Raw genomic sequence first — 26,819 nt, 5'->3', positions numbered from 1 at the left:
GCTAAGTGGACATCATAGAATATAAGTTCCCTGATTGGGGCTGTTAATCTGGTCCAATCTGGGAGCCCTGGCTGAGGAGTCTCAGACATCCTGTTCACTCTGAGAGCTGGCTGTGAGGGAGCTGGATCAGTGTTAAGGACTTGCCTTGTAAATAAAGTGTGTGACTTGATTGTGGAAGACCCACCTCTGCGGATACATTTCACAAAGAAGATGAAGAATCTCTGAATTGGCAGCAGATAGCATATATTAAACTAGTATTGTAAACAGATCATTAAACCAATAAAATATCACAACGTACAGCACACAAAAATATAAATCAGATTATAATTACATTCACTGAAAATGTAGCAAACCCGTTGGTCTGTGGTAGCTAATATTACCTTGTTTATTTTGGAATCATTTGTTTGGCTGGCTATTATGTCAAAGAATGAGTGGTAATGTTTGTAAGGGTACATTGTAAATGCTTTGAAAATTGCTAACGATACAAAAAAACTGTAAAAGCTTGTTCCTTTTTGACACATCAAACAGAACAAAAGAAGATCTGGCATTTATATAGTACCTTCCTTAACAGCAGGACATCTGAGAGCACTTTACACCCAATGGAATTTCTTTTTAAGTGTAGTCACTATTGTAATATAGGATCAATTCAAAGTGCTCACCAACTTCCCTCAATTTTCTTTTCCCCCAGAAATGTTTGTATGACCTGATGGTCCCTGTTTCCTATGTGACTTATTTCCAAAGTTAAAGCCTTCGGTGTAGCAATTTAATTTTCTCTCTATTGCTGAAACTTGTTAACGTAATGAAAAATGTGTTCGTTCTCTTAAGAATGTCAAACCAATCTCCAGGTTAGGTTAAATGTCTCAGCACAAGAACAGGAATTAAGCCTGGAACTTGCTAATCTGAGAGGTTCAGCTGTGTGCTGCCCTTAGTAACTATACCATTAAAGGAGCTCTTCCTGTCACTACTGAACTCTCAGGTCACATTTTCATCTTCCAGTGGAACTGGGTCATGAAATGCTGAACACAGTTTCTTTTGCTTGAAAAAAATACATTTTTGTTTCCTGCCTGCCCAACCCCACACTCTTCACAGGTTGAGAAAGCAGCGGGTAAAAAAGAATGCACAGTCAAATACAGTCTTCTGAAGCTGGGATCCCAACTGTGACAACTACAGGAACACTTGAACTTCCTTTCCTACTCGATTTTTGTGAACTATCTGGAAGACCCTCAAAAAACACACCTCCTTGGAAAGTTTATGACCATTGGGGAAACCTGGTGAAGGATCTGGAATATTCTGACAGAATGGTGAACAGTGGGGCGATGGACAGTTTTAAAAAGTTTCAATAGCATAACCTTGGTTCCTGAATAAAACCTATTTTTTAAATAGACATTTCAGGAATTCAACTTTTTCTATAGGCCTATAATTTGTGATGTAATGTAATGACAGATTTGAATGTGAATTTGATTGCTAAAGGATTTTTATCCCTTAATTACAATGCTTGCTGTGGCAGAGTTCTGAGGGCTGGTACATAATGATTACTGGGTTACCGATGGAGGTTATATGATGAGAATGGGGAGTGCATAGGGGCTTGAAAGGGGATTAGAGAGGATATGGAGAAAATGAGATAGCATGGAGGCTATGAAGGAGAGTGAAGTGATTTCTGGGACTTATGGTGCTGTATGGAAGAGGCAGCATGCAAAGGGAACCTTGGTTGGAGGTTATTGTTAGGTTTCAACACCTGAACAATGACGTTAGAAGTTGGCCTTCTACCAGCTGCCTGGTCATCCATGTTTCTCTCGCTCTGCTTTACTGTCGCTGGTTACCTTTGTTAGAAAATGAAAATCTTGGTGTCAAAAATCAGACTTGAATTGAGTGTGCATTTCTGAAACAAAAAAGGTGACTTGCATTTTGTTAATGCAAGACAAAAATACCATCCTCAGGAAGTTACTTTTACCAATATTGTACACATTTTAAGAAACTTTTATGAGATATGGGCCAGCTATAAGGATCTCCAAAAGTGCACAGTGATGATTGCTCACATGGGACATAACCTCGAGTCTTTCTTCACAATCATCAGAAATTTAATCATAATCTCACTCCATTGTTTTAAAAGGTGGTATTTTTCTCAAGTTGAATACATTTTGCGTTCTTCTAGTCAGTCATGTGACAAAATCCTCCAACTTTTGTGATGAAAATATGTGTCTCAGCCGTCGAACATTGCCTTTCTTCTCTGGTTGAATCTTGGAATTGGCCAGTTTATTTAAGTACTGTAATAAAGGAGTAGAAGTGAGAAGCTGTTTTCATGATTTGATCAGAGCAGTTCAAACACAGGATTCTGACTAATGTGGTGCACATTGGAGGCAGTCTAAAAAGGGCATTAACTAGTTAGTTGCTTTATTATATTCATAACTTTTGATGGCTGAGTTACAATTTGAAGAAAGTTTTACCCTCATTAAGTAAAAGATCAAACCACACTTAATTTACATAGATTTCTGAACAGATAGAATCATAGAATCACTACAGTGTGGAAACAACCCATTTGGCCCCACACCGATCCTCTGAAGAGTATCCCACCCAGACCCATTCCCCAACACTATTATTCGACATTTACCCCTGATTAATGCACCTAACCAACACATCTTTGAACACTATGGACAATTTAGCATGGCCAATTGACCTAATCTGCACACCTTTGGATTGTGGGAGAAAACTGGAGCATCCAGAGGAAACCCACACAGACACGGGGAGAATGTGCAGATCGTAGGAAGGTTCTTGATATTTCTTTGCTTTTACAGATTCCACTGCATTTGGTGTTTCATTTAAATGTCCCCTTACAATGATAATCAAGGGAAGGTTGTGGATTGCAGTGCCAGCTCATTAGACTGAAGCGCCACTAGTTCAGAACTAATCTGATTGATTTTCATTTACCTGAGCAAATGCTTCAATGTACAGGAGCTTGGTGAGACCATTCCTGGAGTATTGTATCCAGTTTTGGTCTCGTTATTGGACAAATGATGTTCTGGCTATAGAGGGAGTGCAAAAGTTTCCAAGATTGGGATGGCAGGACCGGTATATGAAGGGAGACCGGAATAATTAGGATTATATTCACTGGAGTTTGCAAAAATGAGGGGGGACTATCACAAAAATCTATTACAATTCTAACAGCACTAGATGGAGTAATTGCAAGAAGGATGTTCTGATGACCAGGGAGTCCAGAATCAGGGGTCACAGGTTAAGGATAAGATGTAGGCCATTTAGATGAGTTCAAATTTCCTCATTGAGAGAAAGGTTAGCCTATGGAATTATTTTACACAGAAAGCAATTGAGGTCAAAACATTGAAGACTTGTAAGAATGAGTTACATTTAATTTTTAGGGTTAAATGGTATGGGAAGAAAGTAGAAACAGGATATGGAGTTGGATGATTATCCACAGTCATATTGAATGGCGAGCAGGCTCCTGTTTCCTATGGAAATCTCCAACTCCTTTGGAAAGACCCTTCACTCTGGTTTCGAAAATAAATTTTTGAACTTGTTGAATTCTAAAACTGTCTTCTGATCCAGGCAGTGACTGGTTTTCCCAGATCCCTGCTGGTACTGGGGACAATCTCCTGATCACAAACAAGGGCAGCTGAGGAGCACCCACATAGTGACTGGTAACATTGTACAACTGTACTGTGTGATTGATGGTGACACTAACCAATCACACAGGGATGAAGACACTGGTACCATTTTAGACCACTTGTGTCTGTCAAGGACAGAGTTGGGTACAGAAACAAAGGCAATTGATGAAAATGATTTGCTCCTTAAATGTTTTCTTTTCATCAATAAATAACTCCAGGTCAACACCAAGGTTCAAATGTGGAGAAAAGAGAACCAATGATTAGATGATACCAAGCCTGAGGAGGAGAAAAGTGAAGGAAAGCCATGCTGTCAGGCCTGTAAAAAAACAAAGTGAAAGGAGGAAATGGTCAACAATGGGAGTAATAAGTTAGATGGAGTGATGGAGAAAATCTGAAGGGAGGGACCATAACACAAAGTTGAAGAGATTGATGGCAAAATGAGATGTAGGAAACAGAAAGTGAGAGTTAAGTAAAGGAAAGGTAATCTGATCAGAGGATAATCTGTGGGACTTGGAGTGTCAGTGAGAGATGATAGTGGGTCTACTGTCTGGTGATCCAAGTGAATGAATAACCTAATAAGCCTAATTATCTTTGAAAGTTGCCACTCAGGTGGATAGAGCTTGTAAGAAGGCCTATGGTGTATTAGCGTTCATTAGCATAGGGATTGAATTCAAGAGTCGTGAAGTGATGTTGCAACTGTACAGGACTTTGGTTAGGCCACATTTGGAGTACTGTGTGCAGTTCTGGTCGCCTCACTTTAGGAAAGATGTGGAAGCTTTGGAGAGGGTGCAGAGAAGATTTACCAGGATGTTGCCTGGAATGGAGAATAGGTCGTACGAGGATAGGTTGAGAGTGCTAGGCCTTTTCTCGTTGGAACGGCGAAGGATGAGGGGTGACTTGATAGAGGTTTATAAGATGATCACAGAAATAGATAGAGTAGACAGTCAGAAACTTTTTCCCCGGGTACAACAGAGTGTTACAAGGGGACATAAATTTAAGGTGAAGGGTGGAAGGTATAGGGGAGATGTCAGGGGTGGGTTCTTTACCCAGAGAGTGGTGGGGGCATGGAATGCGCTGCCTGTGGGAGTGGTAGAGTCAGAATCTTTGGTGACCTTTAAGTGGCAATTGGATAGGTACATGGATGGGTGCTTAAACTCGGACAAATGTTCGGCACAACATCGTGGGCCGAAGGGCCTGTTCTGTGCTGTATTGTTCTATGTTCTATGTTCTATGTTCTAAGCCATGTCGGTACATAAGAAGCTAAAGCTGCAAACCTACTGGCTACAGTCGCCATTCTATGTATAAATTCAATAATTCAAACATCAAAACAGCAGCTAAAGGAAATGCATTTTATTTCACACAAATAGCTATGAGGTATTACCTTATAGGTGAGAAACCTTTCTTCATCACTAGAAAGTAAACACAGGAATTATATTAATGTACATCTCAGCTCTCAAATAAACAAAACAGTATGTGATAATTTTGTATCAATGTATATTTGAAGAACCACTTTCAAGCTGATCATTGTCACATCTGATATCTCCTCTTGCCAGAAGATGGCCAATACTATATAAAGGTTTTCCATTCCTCTCTGAACATAAAAAATTAACTTTAATATCTGTGGAGTCCCATTCTGTCAGCTTTGAATTAGTGGTGGAAATTTACAAATAAAAAGTCCTATTTTAAACTTTATCTGGCACTTTTATCTTTCTCTCTTTATGCAACCTTCCTTTTCTTCTTTTTATTTGATTTTGTGCACCTGATTTAACACTTATTTGCTCCCCGATACAGGTTTGCCTGTTCTCTTCACAAAAGTTTCAGATTTCCCGAGAAGTTTTACACACTATAGCTTGCCAAGCAAAACTTCATAAAGAGACGAAGAACTAAGGGGCCCTTCCAGCAGAATCTACCTGCTGTGTGCAAACTATGATTTGGAGATGCCGGTCTTGGAAACTAGGTCTGTTTGATTAGGAAGTGACAGTTACAAAAGTCTGAAGATAATGCCCTCTGCAAGTCCCTGCGTATGTCAGCTGCTATGCCTACAACTTTTTCCCTGATTTGGAGACGCTGTTATTGAACTGGGGTGTACAAAGTTAACAATCACTCAACACCAGGTTATAGTCCAACAGGTTTATTTGGAAGCACTAGATTTCGAAGCGCTTCTCCTTCAACAAGTGGTTGTCATCAGGTCACAACCACCCAATGAAGGAGCAGCACTCCAAAAGCTAGTGCTTCCAAATAAACCTGTTGGACTATGACCTGGTGTTGAGTGATTTTTTAACATTTTAACAATCTGACCATAAACCTATAACATTGCTATTTAATTATCACTTATTCATGACATCTTTCTCACTTAAATTAATAGATCATGGATAAAATTGATACACAGAATGTGTACATGAAAGAAGACATAATTTTGGATGATAACATACCAAAGAGTAAAAAGATGAAATTTAAGGAAAGATAAACATTACCTTTCCTTGTAATGAGTATGACAGCACTTAACACAGAAATTAAGCAGACTGAAGAAGCAATACCAATGCTGATAATTTTTATTGAATTATTTTCCTTCAGGGTACCTAAAAATAAGGGAAGGAAAATTGTAAACATGATGAATAAATCAAAGAAGAAGACAGTGATGTATGATGTGAGCCTGAGCTGGATAAATTCAGAAATTCAACTTCTCGTTCATAGTGTGGGCAGTTAGCCAATTTGACTGAAGTGGAGATAGAGCAGCTTGAATTAGTTCGAACACTGCTGAGGTCAGTAGAAGAGAGAAATTACCAGGCAGAAGTCCAACTGTTAATTATATCCAATTACTGTTGCAGCAAAAGAGAGGTCTGGCTGTCAATTTGGTTTTAATTTGCCTTCTGGTTGCTTTTCTTTGATTTTTACATCAATTTAAAATTTAGACATTTGTTGACTCTTTGTTAACAGTATAAATGCTTGACTTCCTTAATTGAGAGTTTGTCTCTTGAACCTTTGTAAAAATGTACAGCTGTTTATCAATTTCAGTCAACCTCAACGTCATCATTATATTGAGCTCTCTGTGTGTTGACAGTTCAAGGAATCTCATTATGAATGTTTGGATTCCAAAATGGCTACTTAGAGAGCTGTAATGGGAACTGCAGGCTATATTTAATGGGCAGTTTTATAAAGTCCTTCAGTAGATGCTGGTTTATTTTGATCAATTTGGTCAAACCAGGTAAAGATGGCAGTTTCCTTCCCTAGAGGACATTAGTAAACCATATGGGTTTTCCTGACAATCAACAGTGGATTCATGGTCATCACTGGACTCAATTCCAAATTTTTAGTTATTTCAAATGCCATCCTCTTCTCTGAGTACACACCTTCACATTGGGCGATCATTGCTGTTGCATTACGCTGGAGCCTCTGTGAGCCCTGCAGTGTAAACCCTGCAGCACAATGGAAGTCACACATCAGGCTGAAGCTGAAGTTTCCATCAGGATGGGTGCAACTCATAGTCACTTGGTCAGGAACATTGAGAGTGGTGCACTGTTCAACTGCACAGGGTAATTGGAATCTCTTATTTTCCAATAAAGAGATTGGAATTCCAATATATTCTGATACTTGTATTGTCAATACAAATGCATAGGATTCATTTTTTGCCAGGTATATATTTTCTATGATGCAAATATATTTTAAATACAAGCATTGTCAGAATTTTACAGACAGGGATGAAGCTCGTTACTAAGCGTGTCCCACCCACAATGACTCCTCATCACCTTATGCAGCTATTGAGTTTCTATGCCCATTCACCTATCCCACAAAATATAGAAGCAAAAAAATCCTATAGTGACAGATGGATGTGACAATTTTATTTCCACAATGTCGTCAACTAGGTCTGGTGTCTGGAGTGCAAGCTCATGGTAAGAACTAGTCTGTACCCCTAAAAGGCATTCCTAAAAATTGGAACGCCTCAAAATGAGAATTAGGAATTGTAGAATAATGGCCTGCCCACCATTTTGAATGGGCTCCCAAGTAATCCATACTTAGTAAGAATCCAATCCATGACCTGATTAAAAATGTTCAGTGAGTTGTGGTAGAATTACCAAAACAAGAGTATTTATTAAAGCTGAATCTGACACACACATTACCTTCACAGGTTGGGAATGGTAATGACCACATTCCTGAGGCCTCACACTGAAGATTCACTGACCCATTCAACAAGAAACCTTCCATACATCCAACTTCACACGTTGAGCGATAGCTGAAAATTCCGATTGGATGGGAACATGTCATTGTTCCATTTCTAGAGATCTTTGGAATTTCACATTTCACAGCTGGAATGGAAGATTGAAAATTGAATAATACATGCATTTATATTAAAACTGTTATCTGGGAATATCTCAATGCTCCGAAAAACGATTTCTTGAATCATCATTAATGAGACTTATAATTGACATTGTGACTTTATTGTAATTTTAATTACTATTTTAGACATCCATTAGAAAAATAAGCGCATTGACTTGTAATGTATAATAAACAGATCTATGTGAGAATATCATCATTTGTTACAAATAAGTTGAAAATATACATAAAATTTGCTCAACCACTGATATTACAAGTTCACCTATATCCAAAGTCTCCATGAACAAACATCTTTGCCCAGGCGTCTCCTAACATCATACATTCATGGACCTTGAAGTAAATTCACTGTTACATCTGCATAATGGATGGTCACAGTGGATAGGAGTATTTATAAGAGACAGGACAAAATCACTCATTCCAATTCTCTCACCCATGCCCCCTTCAAGTGTAGCTGCTCGAGCTGAATGCAACATTGATGAATTTATCCATTTGATGTCAACTCAAACACAGACTTGGATATTCCTGCTAATATGTTCTAAAATTTGCTTCTAAATGTTCTCTTTCTATTAGTGGATCCAATTTGAATCCATGCCATCACAGTTGGTTTGGCGGGGGGGAGAGGGGTGGAGGTCATCGCTGTCCACATTGCTGTTGCATTACATTGGAGCCTCTGTGAGCCCTGCAGTGTAAACCCTGCAGCACAGTGGAAGAGACATGTAGAGCTAAAGCTGACGTTTCCATTAGGATGGGTGCAGCTCATAGTCACTTGCTCAAGCATTGAGGGTGGTACACTCTTCAACTGTTCAGGGGAAATGGTATCTTTTATTTTCCAATAAAGTTTATATTATGATATTGATGCTGTCAACATCAAAGCATAAAATTAATTTATTTGTCAGGCATATATTTCCTATGATGCAAATATATTTTAAATACAAGCATTGTCAGGCACTTAGAGACAGGGATAAGGCTCGTTGCTAAGTTCCTCCCACCCACAATGACTCCTCATCACCTTATGCAGCGATTGAGTTTTTATGCCCATCATCTACCCCACAAAATATAGAAACAACAAACTTTATAATGACAGATGGATGTGACATTTTTATCTCCACAAAGTAGTCAGCTCGGTCTGGTGTCTGGAGTGCAAGCTCATGGTAAGAACTAGTCTGTACCCCTAAAAGGCATTCCTAAAAATTGGAACGCCTCAAAATGAGAATTAGGAATTGTAGAATAATGGCCTGCCCACCATTTTGAATGGGCTCCCAAGTAATCCATACCTAGCAAGAATCCAACCCATGAACCTGATTAAAAATGTTCAGTGAGTTGTGGTGGAATTATCAAAACAAGAGTATTTATTAAAGCTGAATCTGATACACACATTACCTTCACAGGTTGGGAATGGTGATGACCACATTCCTGAGGCCTCACACTGAAGATTCACTGACCCATTCAACAAGAAACCTTCCACACATCCAACATCACACATTGAGCGATAGCTGAAAATTCCGATTGGATGGGAACATGTCATCGTTCCATTTCTCGGGATCTTTGGAATTTCACATTTCACAGCTGGAATGGAAGATTTAAAATTGAATAATGCATGCATTTATATTAAAACCTGTTACCCAAGAATATCTCAATGCTCTGAAAAAAGATTTCTTGAAACTTTATTAATAAGAATTATAATTTACATTACGACTTTATTGTGATTTTATTTACGATTTTAGGTATCCATTAGAAAAATAAGTTCATTGATTTGTAATGTATAATAAACAGATCTGTTGAGAATATCATTATCTATTACAAATAAATTGAAAATATTAATAACTTTTCCTCAACCACTGATATTACAAGTTCACCTATATCCGAAGTCTCCATGAACAAACATCTTTGCCCAGGCGTCTCCTAACATCATACATTCATGGACCTTGAATAAAGTTCACTGTTACAGCTGCATAATGGACAGTCACAGTGGATAGGAGTATTTATCAGAGTCAGGACAAAATCACTCATTCCAATTCTCTCACACGTGCCCAGCTTGAGCTGAATGCAGCATTGATGAATTTATCCATATGATGTCAACTCAAACACAGATTTGGATATTCCTGCTAATATGTTCTAAAATCCGCTTCTAAATGTTTTCTTTCTATGACTGGACCATATTTTAGTCCACACCTTCACAGTGAGGCATCATCGCTGTCCACATTGCTGTTGCATTACATTGGAGCCTTTGTGAGCCCTGCAGTGTAAACCCTGCAGCACAGTGGAAGAGACATGTAGAGCTAAAGCTGACGTTTCCATTAGGATGGGTGCAGCTCATAGTCACTTGCTCAAGCATTGAGGGTGGTACGCTCTTCAACTGTTCAGGGGAAGTGGAATCTTTTATTTTCCAATAAAGCTTATATTAAGATATTGATGCTGTTAATATCAAAGCATAAGATTAATTTATTTGTCAGGTATATATTTCCTATGCTGCATTTAGAGACAGGGATGAGGCTAGTTGCTAAGCGTTTCCCGCCCACAATGACTCCTCATCACTTTATGCAGCGATCGAGTTTCTATGCCCATCATCTACCCCACAAAATATAGAAGCAACAAACTCTATAGTGACAGATGGATCTGACATTTTTATCTCCACAAAGTAGTCAGCTAGGTCTGGTGTCTGGAGTGCAAGCTCATGGTAAGAACTAGTCTGTACCCCTAAAAGGCATTCCAAAAAATTGGAACACCTCGAAATGAGAATTAGGAATTGTAGGATAATGGCCTGCCCACCATTTTGAATGGGCTGGAAATGTGTTGCTGGAAAAGCGCAGCAGGTCAGGCAGCATCCAGGGAACAGGAGAATCGACGTTTCGGGCATAAGCCCTTCTTAGCTTATGCCCGAAACGTCGATTCTCCTGTTCCCTGGATGCTGCCTGACCTGCTGCGCTTTTCCAGCAACACATTTCCAGCTCTGATCTCCAGCATCTGCAGACCTCACTTTCTCCTCAAAGATTTTGAATGGGCTCCCAAGTAATCTGTACTTAGCAAAAATCCAACCAATGACCTGACCAATATGGTTAAAAATGTTCAGTGAATTGTGATGGAATTATCAAAACAAGAGTATTTATTGAAGCTGTATCTGATACACACATTACCTTCGCAGGTTGGGAATGGTGATGACCACATTCCTGAGGCCTCACACTGAAGATTCACTGACCCATTCAACAAGAAACCTTCCATACATCCAACTTCACACGTTGAGCGATAACTGAAATTTCCGATTGGATGGGAACATGTCATGGTCTCATTTCTTGGGATCTTTGGAATTTCACATTTCACAGCTGGAATGGAAGATTGTGAATTGAAAAATGTTTGCATTTATATTAAAACCTATTACTCATGAATATTTCAATGCCTCTAAAATAAGATTTCTTTAATCTTAATTAATGAGACATATAATTTACATTGTAGTCAATAGATTTTATTGGGATTTCAATTATTATTTTAGATATCCATTAGAAATATAAGTGTTTTGATTAGTAACATATAATAAACAGATCTGTGTGAGAATATCATTATCTGTTACAATAAATTGAAAATATTCATAGAATTTGTTCAACCACTGATGTTACAAGTTCAGCTGTATCTGAAATCTCCAGAATGTACATCTTTGTCCAGGCGTCTCCAGGCATTCATACATTGGTGGGTGGCACGGTGGTTAGCACTGCTGCCTCACAGCGCCTGAGACCCGGGTTCAATTCCCGTCTCAGGCGACTGACTGTGTGGAGTTTGCACGTTCTCCCCGTGTCTGCGTGGGTTTCCTCCGGGTGCTCCGGTTTCCTCCCACAGTCCAAAAATGTGCAGGTCAGGTGAATTGGCCATGCTAAATTGCCCGTAGTGTTAGGTAAGGGGTAAATGTAGGGGTATGGGTGGGTTGCGCTTCGGCGGGTCGGTGTGGACTTGTTGGGCCGATGGGCCTGTTTCCACACTGTAATGTAATGTAATCTAATGTAATGTAAAAAAAAAATTCTGGACCTTGACATTAAATTCACTGTTACAGCTGCATAACGGACGATCACAGTGGATAGGAGTATTTATCAGAGACAGGACAAAAACAGTAATTCCAATTCTCTCACCCACACCCCCTTGAAGTGTAGCTGCTCGAGCTGAATGCAGCATTAATGAATTTATCCATTTGATGTCAACTCAAACACACACTTGGATATTCCTGTTAATATGTTCTAAAATATGCTTGAATGTTCTCTTTCTATTAGTGGATCCAATTTGAATCCAGTGGGGGGTCATCACTATCCACATTGCTGTTGCATTACACTTGGGCCTCTGTGAGCCCCGCAGTGTAAGCCCTGCAGCACAGTGGAACTCACATATAGGGTTGAAGCTGAAGTTTCCATTAGGATGGGTGCAGCTCATAGTCACTTGATTCGGAACATTAAGGTGGTACCCTCTTCCATTGTACAGGGGAAATGGTAGCTTTTGTTTTTCAATGAAGTTTATATTCTAATTCTTGTGTTGTCAATATGAATGCATAGGATTCATTTTTTTGCCAGGTATACATTTCCTAAGGTGCAAATATATTCTAAATACAAGCATTGTCAGGATTTTAAAGACATGGATGAGGTTTATTGCTAAGCATCTCCCACCCCCAATGACCCCTCATCACCTTATGCAGCCATGGAGTTTATATGTCCATTCATCTATCCCACACAATATAAAAGCAACAAACCCTATAGTGACATATGGATGTGACATTCTTATCTCCACAAAGTAGTCAGCTAGGTCTGGTGTCTGGAGTGCAAGCTTATGGTAAGAACTAGTCTGTACCCCTAAAAGGCATTCCTAAAAATTGGAATGCCTCGAAATGAGAATTAGGAATTGTAGGATAATGGCCTGCCCACAATTTTAAATGGGCTCCCAAGTAACCCAGACCTAGGAAGAATCCAAACCATGACCTAATTAAAAATGTTCAGTGAGTTGTGGTGGAATTATCAAAACAAGAGTATTTATTGAAGCTGTATCTGATACACACATTACCTTCACAGGTTGGGAATGGTGATGACCACATTCCTGAGGCCTCACACTGAAGATTCACTGACCCATTCAACAAGAAACCTTCCACACATCCAACTTCACACGTTGAGCGATAGCTGAAATTTCCGATTGGATGGGAACATGTCATGGTCCCAGTTCTAGGGATCTTTGGAGTTTCACATTTCACAGCTGGAATAGAAGATTGAGAATTGAACGGTATTTGTATTTATATTAAAACCTATTGCCTATGATTATTTCAATGTCTCTAAAAAAATTTCTTTAATCTTCATTAATGAGAATTATAATTTATATTGTGGTCAACAGACTTTATTGGGATTGTCAATTACTATTTTAGGTATCCATTGGAAAAATAAATGCTTTGATTAGTAACATATAATAAAGAAATCTGTGTGAGAATGTCATTACCTGTTATAAATATATTGAAAATATACATAAAATTTGCTCAACCACTGATGTTACGAGTTCAGCTGTATCTGAAATCTGCATGAATGAACATCTTTGTTCAGGCATCATACATTCATGGACCCTGAGAGTAAATTCACCCCTCAGCTTCAAAATGGAAGGTCACAGTGGATAGGAGTATTTATCAGAGACAGAACAAAAACACTAATTCCAATTCTCTCACCCATGCCCCCTACAAGTGTGGCTGCTCATGCTGAATGCAGCATTAATGAATTTATCTATTTGATGTCAACTCAAACACAGACTTGGACATTCCTGCTAACATGTTCTAAAATCTGTTTCTGAATATTCTCTTTCTATTAGTGGATCATATTTTAGTCCATGTCATCACAGTGGGGGGTCATCGCTATCCACATTGCTGTTACATTACACTTGATCCTCTGTGAGCCCTGCAGTGTAAACCCTGCGCACAGTGGAAGTCATACATCAGGCTAAAGCTGAAGTTTCCATTGGGATGGGTGCAGCTCATAGTCACTTGGTCAAGAGCATTGAGGATGGTACACTGTTCAACTGCATAGGGGAATTGGAATCTTTTATTTTCCAATAAAGTTTATATTCTGATGCTTCTATTGTCAATACAAATGCATAGGATTCATTTTTTTGCCAGGTATATATTTCCTATGATGCAAATATATTTTAAATACAAGCATTGTCAGGCACTTAGAGACAGGGATGAGGCTCTTTGCTGAGCATCTCCCACCCACAATGACTCCTCATCATCTTATGCAGCGATTGAGTTTCTATGCTCATTCATCATCCCCACAAAATATAGAACCAACAAACTCTATAGTGATAGATGGATGTGACATTTCTATCTCCACAATGTAGTCAACTAGGTCTAGTGTCTGGAGTGCAAGCTCATGGTTAAGAACTAGTCTGTACCCCTAAAAGGCATTCCTAAAAATTAGAAAGCCTCAAAATGAGAATTAGGAATTGTAGAATAATGGCCTGCCCACAATTTTGAATGGGCTCCCAAGTAATCCATACCTAGCAAGAATCCAACTCATGACCTGATTAAAAATGTTCAGTGAGTTGTGATGGAATTATCAAAACAAGAGTATTTATTGAAGCTGTATCTGATACACACATTACCTTCACAGGTTGGGAATGGTGATGACCACATTCCTGAGGCCTCACACTGAAGATTCACTGACCCATTCAACAAGAAACCTTCCACACATCCAACATCACAAGTTGAGCAATAGCTGAAATTTCCGATTGGATGTGAACATATCATGGTCCCATTTCTAGGGATCTTTGGAATTTCACATTTCACAGCTGGAATGGAAGATTGAGGATCGAATATTTCTTGCATTTATATTAAAACTTATTATCCAGGAATATCTCAATGTCTCTGAAAAAAGATTTCTTTAATCTTCATTAATAAGAACTTTAATTTACATTGTGACGAATAGACTTCAATATGAGATTTTGAATCATTTTGGACATCCATTATAAAAGCAAGTGCTTTGGCTAATGATAAGTAATAAATTTACGTGCAAAGTATGTATTTCCATGTGATGAATACATTGGGAGCGATAGATTTAGACCTTGTTAGGCGCAAAATTTTCAAGTTGACTTGCAATCCAAATCTTTGATGACATGCAAATCTTTTTTAAAGAATATCCAGGCTCCTGAATGGTGTGAGTCGTATTGATGGACTGATATATTCAGCATCAAAATGTCAGGATTTTATTTCTCCGAAAACTGCCAAACATACTACCCTTTGTCTCGTTCTCTTTTTCTTCCCTCTTCCTTATAACTATTTTTACTCTCTATACTGTGTTTTTCCTTTCTTTCTTATTACTTTTCTTTACTGTTTCAATCAATCTTTGTTCTTCATCTTTGATTTCACTTTCTTCATGCTCCCTCATTCTCTCCATTGAACTTGCAGACGCTATTAAGACCCTGGCAATAACACATTGACCTAAGGCATGACATCTATGTTCACCTTCCAAGGGCAAAATCATGTTAGACTTAAAATGTACTCAATACACACAACAGTTTATTATCCCATGTAATGTACAGATATAAATTAGGGCTGTATTACAGCACAAAAAGAAATAACTTAGTGTGAATGATAACATTGCAATAAATGGTTTATGGTTTTGTTAATCCAACAAAGCAGGCAAAAGTGACTTCACATATATATGTTAAGCAATTTGTAATAATTCACTGCAATTTCAGACTTCAATTTAAATTCACTGCAATGATATTGTTCTTACCAGATTGACACTTTGGTCCATTGAATCCTTCATAACATTGACATGTATAACTTCCAATAGTTTCCACACATTGTCCATGACCACTGCATGAATTTGGTTTGCAAGAAGCTGTTAGGAGATAACAATATAAACCCATGTACATCACAGCAAACATGGCATCATGCACTCATCTTATCTTACTAGCACGTGTAGTTGTCAATGAGCCTCACACCAGTGGAGAACAAACCATTTAGTTTGGATCTGCATTGCTTAGGAATTTCTAAACTTATATCTGCAAAGTCATTATTGATACACATTCCAACCTCTGACGTGTACTATTAGACAGCAAGGACTCCTCTACATGTGAAATGGTATGTGAGAATTTCTACCACTGATTATTAACCACATAAGACCAATGAATATTTTATATTGACTTGATTCCAAACTCTGTTTCCTTCTCCTGGGGCTAGAGTTTACAGCCTCCCAACATACATACTTTCATGGGAGGAGGTATATTAAATATTTCGGGCCCCAGTCCCACTTATCCCTATTTAGATTTTCCATTCATTTAGTGGGATGTGGGTGTCACTGGCTGGCCAGCATTTATTGCCCATTCCTAGTTGCCCATGAGAAGATGCTGATAAGCTGCCTTGTATAACTGCTGCAGTCCACCTGCTGTGGGTTGTCACATGATGCTATTAGGGATGGAATTCCAAGATTTTGACCCAGTGTCAGTGAAGGAATGGCGATATATTTCCAAGCCAGGATGGTTGTGGCTTAGAGGGGAACTTGTAGGTGGTGGTGTTCCCATGCATCTGCGGTCCCTGTCCTTCGAGAAGGAAATTCTCAGAAATTTGGAAGGTGCTGTTTAAGGATCTTTGGTGAATTTCTGTAGTGCATTTTGTAGGTAGTACACACTGCTACTACAGAGCGTCAGTGGTGGAGGGAGTGGATGTTTCCAGAGGTGGTTGCCAATCAAGTGGGTTACTTTGTCCTGGATGGTGTCAGGCTTCTTGAGTGTTGTTGGAGCAGTGCGGAGTATTCCATCACAGTCTTGACTTGTGCCTTGTAGATGATGGACAGACCTTAGGGAGACAGGAGGTGAGTGACTGAGGAGTCGCAAATGGTGCTGAACATTGTGCAATCAGCGGCAAGCATCCCCGCTTCTTACCTTATGATGGAGAGAAGGTCACTGACAAAGCAGCTGAAGATGATTGGGCTTAAGTACTACTCAGAGGAACTCCTGCAGAGATGTCCTGGAGCTGAGATGACTGACCTCCAACAGCCACAACCATCTTCCTGTGTGCCAAGTATGACTCTAACCTATGGAGCATTTGCTCCCTAATACCCACTGATTAGAGTTTTACTAGGACTCCTTGATGCCACATTTAGTTAAATGTGGCCTTGCTGTCAAAGGCTGTCACTCTCACCTCACCTCTGGAATTCAGCTCTTTTGTCTATGTTTGAACCAAGGCTGTAATGAGGTCAGGAGCTGAGTGGCCCTGGCGGAACCCTAACCAAGAGTCACTGAGCAGATTATTACTCAGTAGGTGCTGTTTGACAGCACTCTTGATGACATCTTCCAACACTTTGTTGATGATTGAGGGTAGACTGATGGGACAATAATTGGCTGCGTTGGATTTGTCCTGCTTTTTACATATAGGACCTATTTGGGCAATTGTCCATATTGCCAGGTAGATGCCAGTGTTGTAAGTGTACTGCAACTGCTTGGCGCAGGGAGCAGCAAGTTCTGGAGCACACGTCTTCAGTACTATTGACAGAATGTTATCAGGGTCTATAGACTTTGCAGGACCAATGTCTCTAACCATTTCTTGATATCATGTAAATTGAATCGAATTGGCTGAAGATTGGTATCTGAACCACTGCAGGAGGCCTAGATTGATCATCCACTCAGTACTTCTGGCTGAAGATTGCTGCAAAGGCTTCAACCTCATCTTTTACACTGATGTATTCGGCTGTTCCATCATTGAGGGTGGGGATATTTGTGGAGCCTCTCCTCTAGTAAGTTGTTTAATTTCTGACTGGATGTAGCAGGACTGCAGAGCTTAGATCCGATTCATTGGTGTGGACTTGTTTAATCCTGTCTATCACTTGCTGTTTATACTGTTTAGCATGAAAGTAACCCATAATTTGAGTTGGGTAAGTCCCCACAAGACCACACACCCTTAGACTAACTGAGGCCCTTAACTGCCTGATTAATTGGCAGTTAAGGTCCTCAATTTATCCTGCCCAGTGCCATAAAACATAGCGAAGTGTCAGAGCATAGAGGACGGGAAGAATTTCTGGCTATAACAGCTGCTCCTTTTTTGAGGCATTTTAGGTGTTGGAGGTGATTTCCTCAAATTCCAGGAGCAGCAATTACTGTTTTATAGGCTGTTGCTTTGTTTTGGAACTTTGGAACACGTGCACCCTCTGTGTGAAAAAGTTGCCCCGTAGGCCTCTTTTATATCTTTCCCCTCTCACACTAAACCTATGCCCTCTAGTTCTGGACTCCCCGACCCCAGGGAAAAGAACTTTGTCTATTTACCCCTCATAATTTTGTAAACCTCTATAAGGTCACCCCTCAGCCTCTGAAGCTCCAGGGAAAACAGCCCCAAACTATTCAACCTCTCCCTGAAGCTCAAATCCTCCAACCCTGGCAACATCCTTGTAAATCTTTTCTGAACCCTTTCAAGTTTCACATGTATCCCATTCACTGACGGAAGCTGAACAGAAGCAAGTTGTGAAAGAGGAAGCAATTTTTGTGACATAAAAAACATTTTGCGGATCATGTTGTTGGCTTTCACTTCAAGAGAGAGAGACAAATCACAAACTTTCATGACTTCAAATCTGAGGAGGTAACAAAATATCTCTATGAATACAATGATTCAGACTGAAGATGATGAAATTTAATACAAAGATAGTGTATGTTTCTGAAAAACTGTAGAGGCTTTGTCACACATCCCTGTGGCAAGGTCTGTACAGCAAGATGATATTTTCATTGAAAAAGTGAAAAGGTTTACATTATTAACAACCATGACTCAACCAACAACTGCTCAACAACTGAACTAAATCAGGGAAGTCTGACAAGGACCATGCTCAGGTCAGAGAACACTGTGTCGAAGGATAGCTAGCATTCATGCCACGTAACCCCATTCTCAGACACGACAGTAAACAGAGAGGCTATCTCAGAATAGCAAATAGTTTTCTTATGAGGGAGAGAGTGGCTAATCTGAGAGTTCTGAGTTTCGACATACAGCATCAATTGCACCAAGGACATTGGATATCTCAAAATATTGAACGAGAGTAAGATATTCCATTGTCTGAGATTTTATTGTGTGAATTTATTTATTTTTTACTTGTAAATTCCAAGTTATTCTTTTTATGTCTGGTCATGAGCCTCCTATAGCTAAGGGACTCAGATAATCAGAAGCTGGAACAGGTGCATAAGCAGACATTAGTCCTAATTCTTCCACCACGGATAAGTGACTGAACCTCATGCTTTGCAGTAGTGGAATTCAGTAACTCAGTATCTGATGAATAACAAGTATTGCTAAGTACTATGCAGTCATTAGTGAACAACCGCACTTCAGAGCTTAAACTGGGAAAAAGGTCATTGTTGGAACAGCTGGGTTGATGCTTCTAGCTGCACTTTGACAGGTCATGGCTGTGTGGTGGGAGCCTGTGGTGGGGTTGAGAACCATTTAACAGAAATTTCAAACTTCAGAAGTTATAATGCAATGGTCTGTGATATGTTAAGCATGTTTCTAATGCAGTGACAGATCACAGCACTCTCTTCTTGAAAGGTTAGGGATCATCAAATTGACTGAAATTGTGAGTACAGTATTCGAATACCTTAACTATTAGTCATGCTTTTCTGCCTTCTACAATAATGGCCATCTGTTTGTTTGCATAACTGCACATGGTGACTGGTATTAGTTTAACAGTTCTCAGAGATCTTTCAGTTCGGTCTTTATGAGTTTATTTATTTTGACGAACACCAAAGAAAGATAGTGTTTATTCAAAAGGGGCTTGAATGCTTTTATGTTTTATTGACAGTTTTATAAGCTCTTAAGATGAACAATGTTTGCAAGCAGAGTATAAATGAGTGATTAATTTTTTAAAAAACCTTTACAAATACTTTGAAAATTTCCTGCATGGTTACTGGGCGAATGGATATAATGGAGTATGGAAATAACATTGGAAATATGAGTGGACATTTTAGGGGTATGGCAAGTAGTTTATGAAAATATTATTGGACATGGAAGGTGTATGGGAGATACGCATGGACCTGGAGGCAGCATGGGTGTGGGTGGGGTTGCAGCGATGACATTGACTCCAGACCCCATCAAATCACATGGTATCATGTCAAACAGAGAGGGATTGTTATTGTTCCGATCAATTCTATCAATACCAGGTCATCCCTACGGGAGTTCCTAAGTATAGTCTCCTGGGCTCAAACATCTTTAGCTGCTTCATCAATGATCTTTTACCAATTTTAAGCTCCAAAGTGCGGTTGTTTACTAATGACTGCATAATACTTAGCAATATTCGTTATTCATCAGATCCTGAAGTCATGTCCATATGCAGCAAAATGTGGACAACATCCAGGCTTGTGCTGTTAAGAATTAAGTAAGTATGCACAACTTAGTACCAGGCAATGGCCAACTCCAACATGTTACAAACTAACTATATCTCTTTGCAATTGAAACCCCATTATCAAAGTCTTGGTGTTTACCATTGACCATAAACTGAACTGGACCAGCCATTTATATACTGTGGCTAAAAGAGCAGATCAGAATCTAGGAATTCTGCAGCAATTAATTCACCCCCCCAACTCCTGAAATCCTATCCACAATGTACAAGGCACAAGTCAGGAGTGTGATAGAATACTCCCCACTTGCCTGGATGGGAGCAGCTCCAACAACACTCAGGAAACTTGACACCATCCAGGACAAAGCAGCTAACTTAATTTTGCAGTTCAATTCCTGCCTTCAATATTCACTCCCTTCACCGTTGACACACAGTGTTAGGAGTGTATACCTTCTACAAGGTGAATTGCAGCAACTACAAGACTCCTTCATCATCCAAATTCATAAATTAGCATCATTTTAAATACCAAACTTTAAAATTACTTCTTGTTTTCTTTCACTCACCTGGGCCACTTACCCCAAAATACATTCTACCCAGAAGTTGACAAAATTATCTTACCTAAATAGCATAATGCTCGTTTTGATCTTTCCAGACAGGGATCATTATTCCACCTTCCTGCATCTGTTGCTCTCTTTATATAAATTTCAACACAATCTTCAGCACCAGGAGTTGGTTCACCTGCAGCCCAGTTTTTTGCCTCTTCATCCAGTGTTTTGTTAGTTCCAACCCAGGTCCAAACATTATTAATCTTTCTTATTCCAATCCAGTAATACGTTGGGTTCCTCGGTATCACCGTATTCAGATGGTTAATTTCTTCACGGTTCTGAATTGCAACGAGGTCAGTGAAGAAACTTTGGCAATAGTTTCTGGCATCAGGCCATGTCATATCTGTTGTTGAATAGCTGTAGTTCCAACTCTGAACTCCTTCCCAAGCTGTTAGTTCTGGGAAGGCAACAGATTCTCTTGTAATATAACAGAAAGTATTAGAAATACACCAGAGATTCACCAGCAGCCAGAAAGTGAAAAAGCTGCTTAATATTTTGATTGCAAGCACCTCCTTTAGAAATAAATCTGAAAGAAAATTGTTAGACAATCTCTTGTCTTCCAATTCTGATATAAAGGTGTGAGCTAGCTTTCCTCTCTGTGGAGACTTGTAAATCTTACTTCGAACATGGTCTATTTTCATTTTTGATTCCCATTTACAATTTTGGTTGTTCACTGTAATGTCAGATTAACTATAACACAGGCTAATTTCAAGCAAGTAGAAACAAAAATTGCTGGAGAAACTCAGCAGGTCTGTCAGCACCAGTGGAGATTGAGACAGAGTTAACACTTTGAGTCCTGTGACCCTTCTTCAGAACCTGTTAATTTCAGACCCGATATCCAGACATGGTGATGAGAACTCTCACTTTAAAACAGAACATAGCTGATTGGCTGAGAGGGGGTTAATATTCTGTCCAGCTCATGACCATGTTAACTGAAACCATAGTCTCTCTGACAACCTTGTCTCTCTCTCTCGCCAAAATAAAACAAAGAACTGCGGATGTTGGAGATCTGAAACAAAAGCAGAAATTGATGGAGAAATTCAGCAGGTCTGACAGAAGCTATGGAGAGAGTTAACATTTCGAGTCTGTCCTCCCGAATTTAGCCAGACATGTATATCTTCTCTGCCCTTTCCATTCTTTGTGTGTAGAGCTTATCTTGTCTGAACAAGTCAAGCAAAAAGAACATTGACACAGTGAATATCTGGGCAATTCTTGTAATTTGAAGAAGACAGAAAGACAAAGTTACTGTAACCTCTTTGCGCAAAATCTACTGCTTTGCCTTGTGCTGAGTTTGGTTGCGGGGAGGATATTTAATCATTCCTCTCTGCCTTCTCTCGATTAGATCCATGGCCTGTGGATGGCCTTAGTATTCCGCCGTCAACTGAGGTGCATCTGTGGGCAATTAATATTCAAGGCCTCATCCCATTTATTAAACTAGCAGTGGGTAGTTAGATCACATATGGGGAGCATGAATTAGCAAATTTGTGTGGGCCCTCCCAGACAGGGCCTTTCTTTCAAAGACATTCAGTCTCTGATCATGTGACCCAGTAATGGGGAGAGAGGAGAAGGTAGTAGCTTGGACAAACACCCAGCTCTTGCTGCTGACCCCCATTCCTGCCTTAAGCTCCCTTCCCTACGATCTCCATCTCACAATTCTCCTCTCAACATCTTTCAGCTTTGCACTGTGGCTCAGGTGGGTGTAGTACCAGAAATAGCCACTGTATCATCAGTGGTGCTGCTGTTCAATGCAATTATTCCTGATGAAGGGCTTTTGCCCGAAACGTCGATTTCGCTGCTCATTGGATGCTGCCTGAATTGCTGTGCTCTTCCAGCACCACTGATCCAGTATCTGGTTTCCAGCATCTGCAGTTATTGTTTTTACCCTGTTCAATGCAATTGTCAGCCTCTGATTGACCAGTGGGCAGACTACTGCCTCCAGGGTCTTGGATTTCAGAGAAGGCCCAGTCCCACTGCTGTCCAGCATAAATGGTTGAGTGGCACTTAATGCGATTGGCTTTCACTAAAACAGAATATCTGAGACTCCTGTGGCTGGACAGTCAGGGATGAGATTCTTGCCAGCATCATCAAATCCAGCCCTAAAGGTCAGATCATTGAGCAGAGAAGTCAAGTAGAGGAGAAAGGTGGGAGATATATCAGAGTCAGGAAATTGGAATGGATGAGGCAAGACATGATCATGGTGTAGTGATATGTATTGATTATCTTCCACTTTCACATTGTGATTCCTATGTTAGCTCCCATAATATAAGGATGAGATGTGGATTACATGACAATGAAGAATGAAACAAACTTCTATCGCAGCACCGGGTATCTGCATATGTACATTACAATCACAAGCAGTTGCACGCCCAGGCTCAAACGCTACAATTTGGAGATACTGCAGTATGTTTCCTTCAGCATGACATGCTGCATGATCAGAGCTCGATACAATGGAGACTGAGAGCATTATACCATCATGCGCACACCTTTTAAAGGTGTATCACACATCTGCTACGAGAAAGAAGCAAAATGTGAGTCAAGCTGGACACAGTCAAAAAGTGTGGTGCTGGAAAAGCACAGCAGGTCAGGCAGCATTCAAGAAGCACGAAAATTGATGTTTCGGGTATAAGCCCTGACATTCCTGATGAAGGGTTTATGCTCAAACATTGACTCTCCTGCTCCTCGGATACTGCCTGAAATGCTGAGCTTTTCCAGGACCACACTTTTTGACCCCGACTCTCCAGCTTCTGCAGTCCTCACTGTCTCCGAGTTGACAAAGAAGCTGAGTGAGTAAGAGCCTACCATGTGTTTACCTTCACTGCTTGGTTCAGTTAGAGGAAGTTCTTTTGTTTTAGTTCTGATGATCACTGAACCAAAATCTATACTTAGGTTTCTCTCACCACAGATGCTGCCTGACTTTCCAACATTTGCTATTTTATTTCACATTGATAACATCCACAGTTATTTTGTTTATATAAAAAAAACTAGATCCTTTAAAAAGAAGACAGAAGTGATTGCAGGATGGGCTGAGTTGAGAAAGCAGGAAAAGCAGAGCTGCTCAATTGAAAAAGGACTTCATTGTTGTTTACTAGCCTTTTCTTGTTCCTAAAACATTGTTCTTACACTGGCATTAAAGTCCTTTCAGAAAGACAGGAGAGTAAAGCCTTACCATGAAGCAGAATTAAAAGCCAAATGTGAGCAATCCTCTTCTGAACCAAATAATGTTTTTGTTGAGCACAAAATTCCACATAAATGCCCTAATGAAAGAAAACAAAAATTATATTTTTGATGTAAATAATATGTGCAGTCTACACATCAAATTACAGAGTCTATACACTTTAGATATGGACATTTCTTACAGAATAGCTAATATCAGTTCCTCCAAGGAATTGTTTTTAATGAAATGTTAAAAATCTAATATATATGTAACTGTAAAGACTCTGCCACTACTCATGTCATGACTATGGCCCCACCCATTCGCATCTCCTTTTCATAGAACCACAGGAGGTTTCAGCATAGAAAGATGTAAGGGTGTGGTATCTGGACAGAGTTTTTGTTACAGCAATTCAAAACTAGTCCAAATGCCCCACGCTCCCCTATTATTTTTATTCTACTTTGCTTTCGGTATTTTTCCAATGTTTGCAGAAAAAAAGATTCAAACCACACCCTCTTTGTAGTGTCTCTTGCCTATATCAAACCTTGCGGCTGTGCTGTTTGTTCACTCAATTCTGTTTGAATGCAGCAACTGAGCTACTATTTGCAAGGTACTTAGCTATTTCATGAATCATGTAAAGATTGTAACGTCAATATTTTTGCATGTCATTCCTTTGATCATTATTTTAGCAAAGATGTTAATCCATTCATGCCAAGTCATTGTGCACTCAGGGTGGCACGGTGGTTCAGTGGTTAGTGCTGCAGCCTCACAGCACCAGAAACCCAGGTTCAATCCCAGCCTCAGGTGACTGTCTGTGTGGCATTTGCATGTTCTCCCTGTGTCTGTGTGTTTCCTCCCACAGTCCAATGATGTGCAGGTTAGGTGGATTGGCCATGCTAAATTTCCCATTGTGTGCAGGGATATGCAGACTAGGTGGATTAGTCAGGCTAAATATGTAGTATGGGTGACTTGCTTTTTGGAGAGACAGTGCAGACTGGATGAGCCAAATGGCCTCTTTCCACAGTGCAGAGATTCGATGACTCATCTACATTAATGCTTTCAATTCATAAATAGGAAGCTGGTATTTTTACAGCAAAACTCAGATCCTTAGTACAATGTAACACTTTATAAATCAAATCATTTAACCTTCTTTTAAAAGCTTGAATCTAACTGAAACATGTCCACCACAGCCCAATATCCAAACTTTAAAGTTTTGCTGTAATATTATGGATATTATTTCTTTGCCCTTTCTGAATGATTCAAACCTGGAACTATTCTTGTATTCTTCTCTGAATGGTTTTCCTCTTTTCTGTAAGGGCAATAACCATTTGTGCATGCTTTCCATGTAAGACCTTATGAATGATTTATTACCAATGTCACAGTTAAAGTTTAAATTTAATGTCTAATTGGGCAACTTTCCAACAGCTGCCCTATCACTGCACAAATAATTAGTAATATACTAAACTACATAACTTTTCCTTTCTGCTTTATGTATTTCCATACAATTTCTTATAAAAAAAACTACTGCAAAGCATTTCTAGCACAGAAATAGATCATTTGTCCCAACAGGTCTTTGTCAATGTTTATGCTTCACGCACAGATTACCCAACCTTCATCATCCAACAATACGAACACATTTTCCTGTTCCTTTCTCCTTCATGAGTTTACCAATCTCCCCCTCACATACTATTTGGCTCAAATATGCCTTGGAGTCTGAGTTTCACTTTCTAACAACTCTCTTGTAAGGATGTTTCTCTCAATTCTCTTTTGGATATATTATGAATGATCCAATATTGCCCCTAGTTTCAGTCTCACCCATAAGTTAAAGCATTCTATCCTATGAACCTCTTTCACAGATTTGAAAACTTCAGGTGATCACTTTGTCCTCCCTTTTCTTTCTTTATCAACATAAATTTTCAGTTTTAATATGATACTTGTAAATATTTTTTGCATCCTTTAGACAGAGATTCAAACTCTTCACAGTGCTCAAGGTTTGGTTGAGTCAAGGATCTATACCAGTTTATCATAATGTTGCTGCTTTCTAATTCCCTCCCTCCAGTAGCCATGTAGCAAAGTTTTGTGTTTTTGTATCACCATGTATTGCTTTGCATTATCCAATTTGATGATTTATCTGTTCATTTGTTAACTCAACACTTGAACTTCTACCTTGCTTAATATGATCTGAAGGCTGATGATTTTTGGATGGAATATGAACCACCATGATTTTGCATAAGCAAGTTACCCAGTTATTTTTATGTTAGTGTTTGTGGAACCTGCTGAACTTTTCACATTAATTTTTGAAATGCAATTATTACTGTACTTAGCTGGCTGTAAAACACTTTGGAACATCCTGAGGTCATGAAAGGTGCTGTATAAATTCAAGTTTTCCTTTTGATGGGAGTCTCAGGAGTGACAAGCATTAGTTTGAAATAAATCAACCTCCCCTGATTACTGTTCTTCTTTGTTCAATTCTCAGTCAACTTATGATCCAACGTTTGGACAGCTAGGGGGGTGACTATTTCAATTTTGTACATCCTAAATATGTCACCTTATAGTATACTAGTTCATACATCAATTACAGTGCAGTGAATAATCCGTGAATGTAATATCACAGCAACAATGTGTTGACATTTTTATTTTAGCTGTTGACTCCTGTATCTTGTCACTTTTTTTATTTCCAAGTAAATCTGACTGATTGCTTTCATTATAACTGTATCACAAAATCCTAGCACAACTGAATACGCCTCTTTACTTCAGACTTTGTATACTTCTCGTCTCTTTTCTAAGAAAATTAACCACTGCTCAT

At 39.3% G+C, this 26,819-nt stretch overlaps 1 protein-coding gene and 1 long non-coding RNA gene across 4 annotated transcripts in view; one reads left to right on the top strand and one right to left on the bottom strand.

Annotated features, from left to right (window-relative positions):
* Positions 1–226: 226 nt before the first annotated feature.
* LOC122554490 (P-selectin-like) overlaps positions 227–26,819 on the bottom strand; it is a 27,238-nt gene continuing 645 nt past the window's right edge. The window contains exons 2-12 of one of the 3 annotated variants that reach the window (XM_087990765.1): positions 24,029–24,116; positions 20,876–21,259; positions 15,686–15,793; positions 14,553–14,738; positions 12,981–13,166; positions 11,084–11,269; positions 9,330–9,515; positions 7,736–7,921; positions 6,092–6,196; positions 4,999–5,026; positions 227–2,264 (exon numbers count right to left, since the gene is read on the bottom strand). In XM_087990765.1, the coding sequence (XP_087846891.1) occupies positions 2,258–2,264; positions 4,999–5,026; positions 6,092–6,196; positions 7,736–7,921; positions 9,330–9,515; positions 11,084–11,269; positions 12,981–13,166; positions 14,553–14,738; positions 15,686–15,793; positions 20,876–21,259; positions 24,029–24,116 (1,650 nt within the window). In that variant the 3' untranslated portion in view covers positions 227–2,257. The remainder of the gene's footprint in view (positions 2,265–4,998; positions 5,027–6,091; positions 6,197–7,735; positions 7,922–9,329; positions 9,516–11,083; positions 11,270–12,980; positions 13,167–14,552; positions 14,739–15,685; positions 15,794–20,875; positions 21,260–24,028; positions 24,117–26,819) is intronic. The other 2 variants (XM_087990767.1, XM_087990766.1) reach the window with 2 other exon arrangements.
* LOC148149160 (uncharacterized) overlaps positions 19,325–26,819 on the top strand; it is a 25,372-nt gene continuing 17,877 nt past the window's right edge. Inside the window, exons 1-2 of the long non-coding RNA XR_015758173.1 lie at positions 19,325–19,498; positions 20,230–20,296. This is a non-coding gene — a long non-coding RNA (uncharacterized LOC148149160). The remainder of the gene's footprint in view (positions 19,499–20,229; positions 20,297–26,819) is intronic.

The sequence above is a fragment of the Chiloscyllium plagiosum genome, unplaced genomic scaffold (genome assembly GCF_037043375.1).
Source record: "Chiloscyllium plagiosum isolate Xiang-an unplaced genomic scaffold, Cpla_swu_hap1 HiC_scaffold_9, whole genome shotgun sequence".
Taxonomy (NCBI): Eukaryota; Metazoa; Chordata; class Chondrichthyes; order Orectolobiformes; family Hemiscylliidae; genus Chiloscyllium; species Chiloscyllium plagiosum.
The sequence above is the reverse complement of the archived record's forward strand: the minus strand, read 5'-3'. Positions and strand labels throughout refer to the sequence as shown.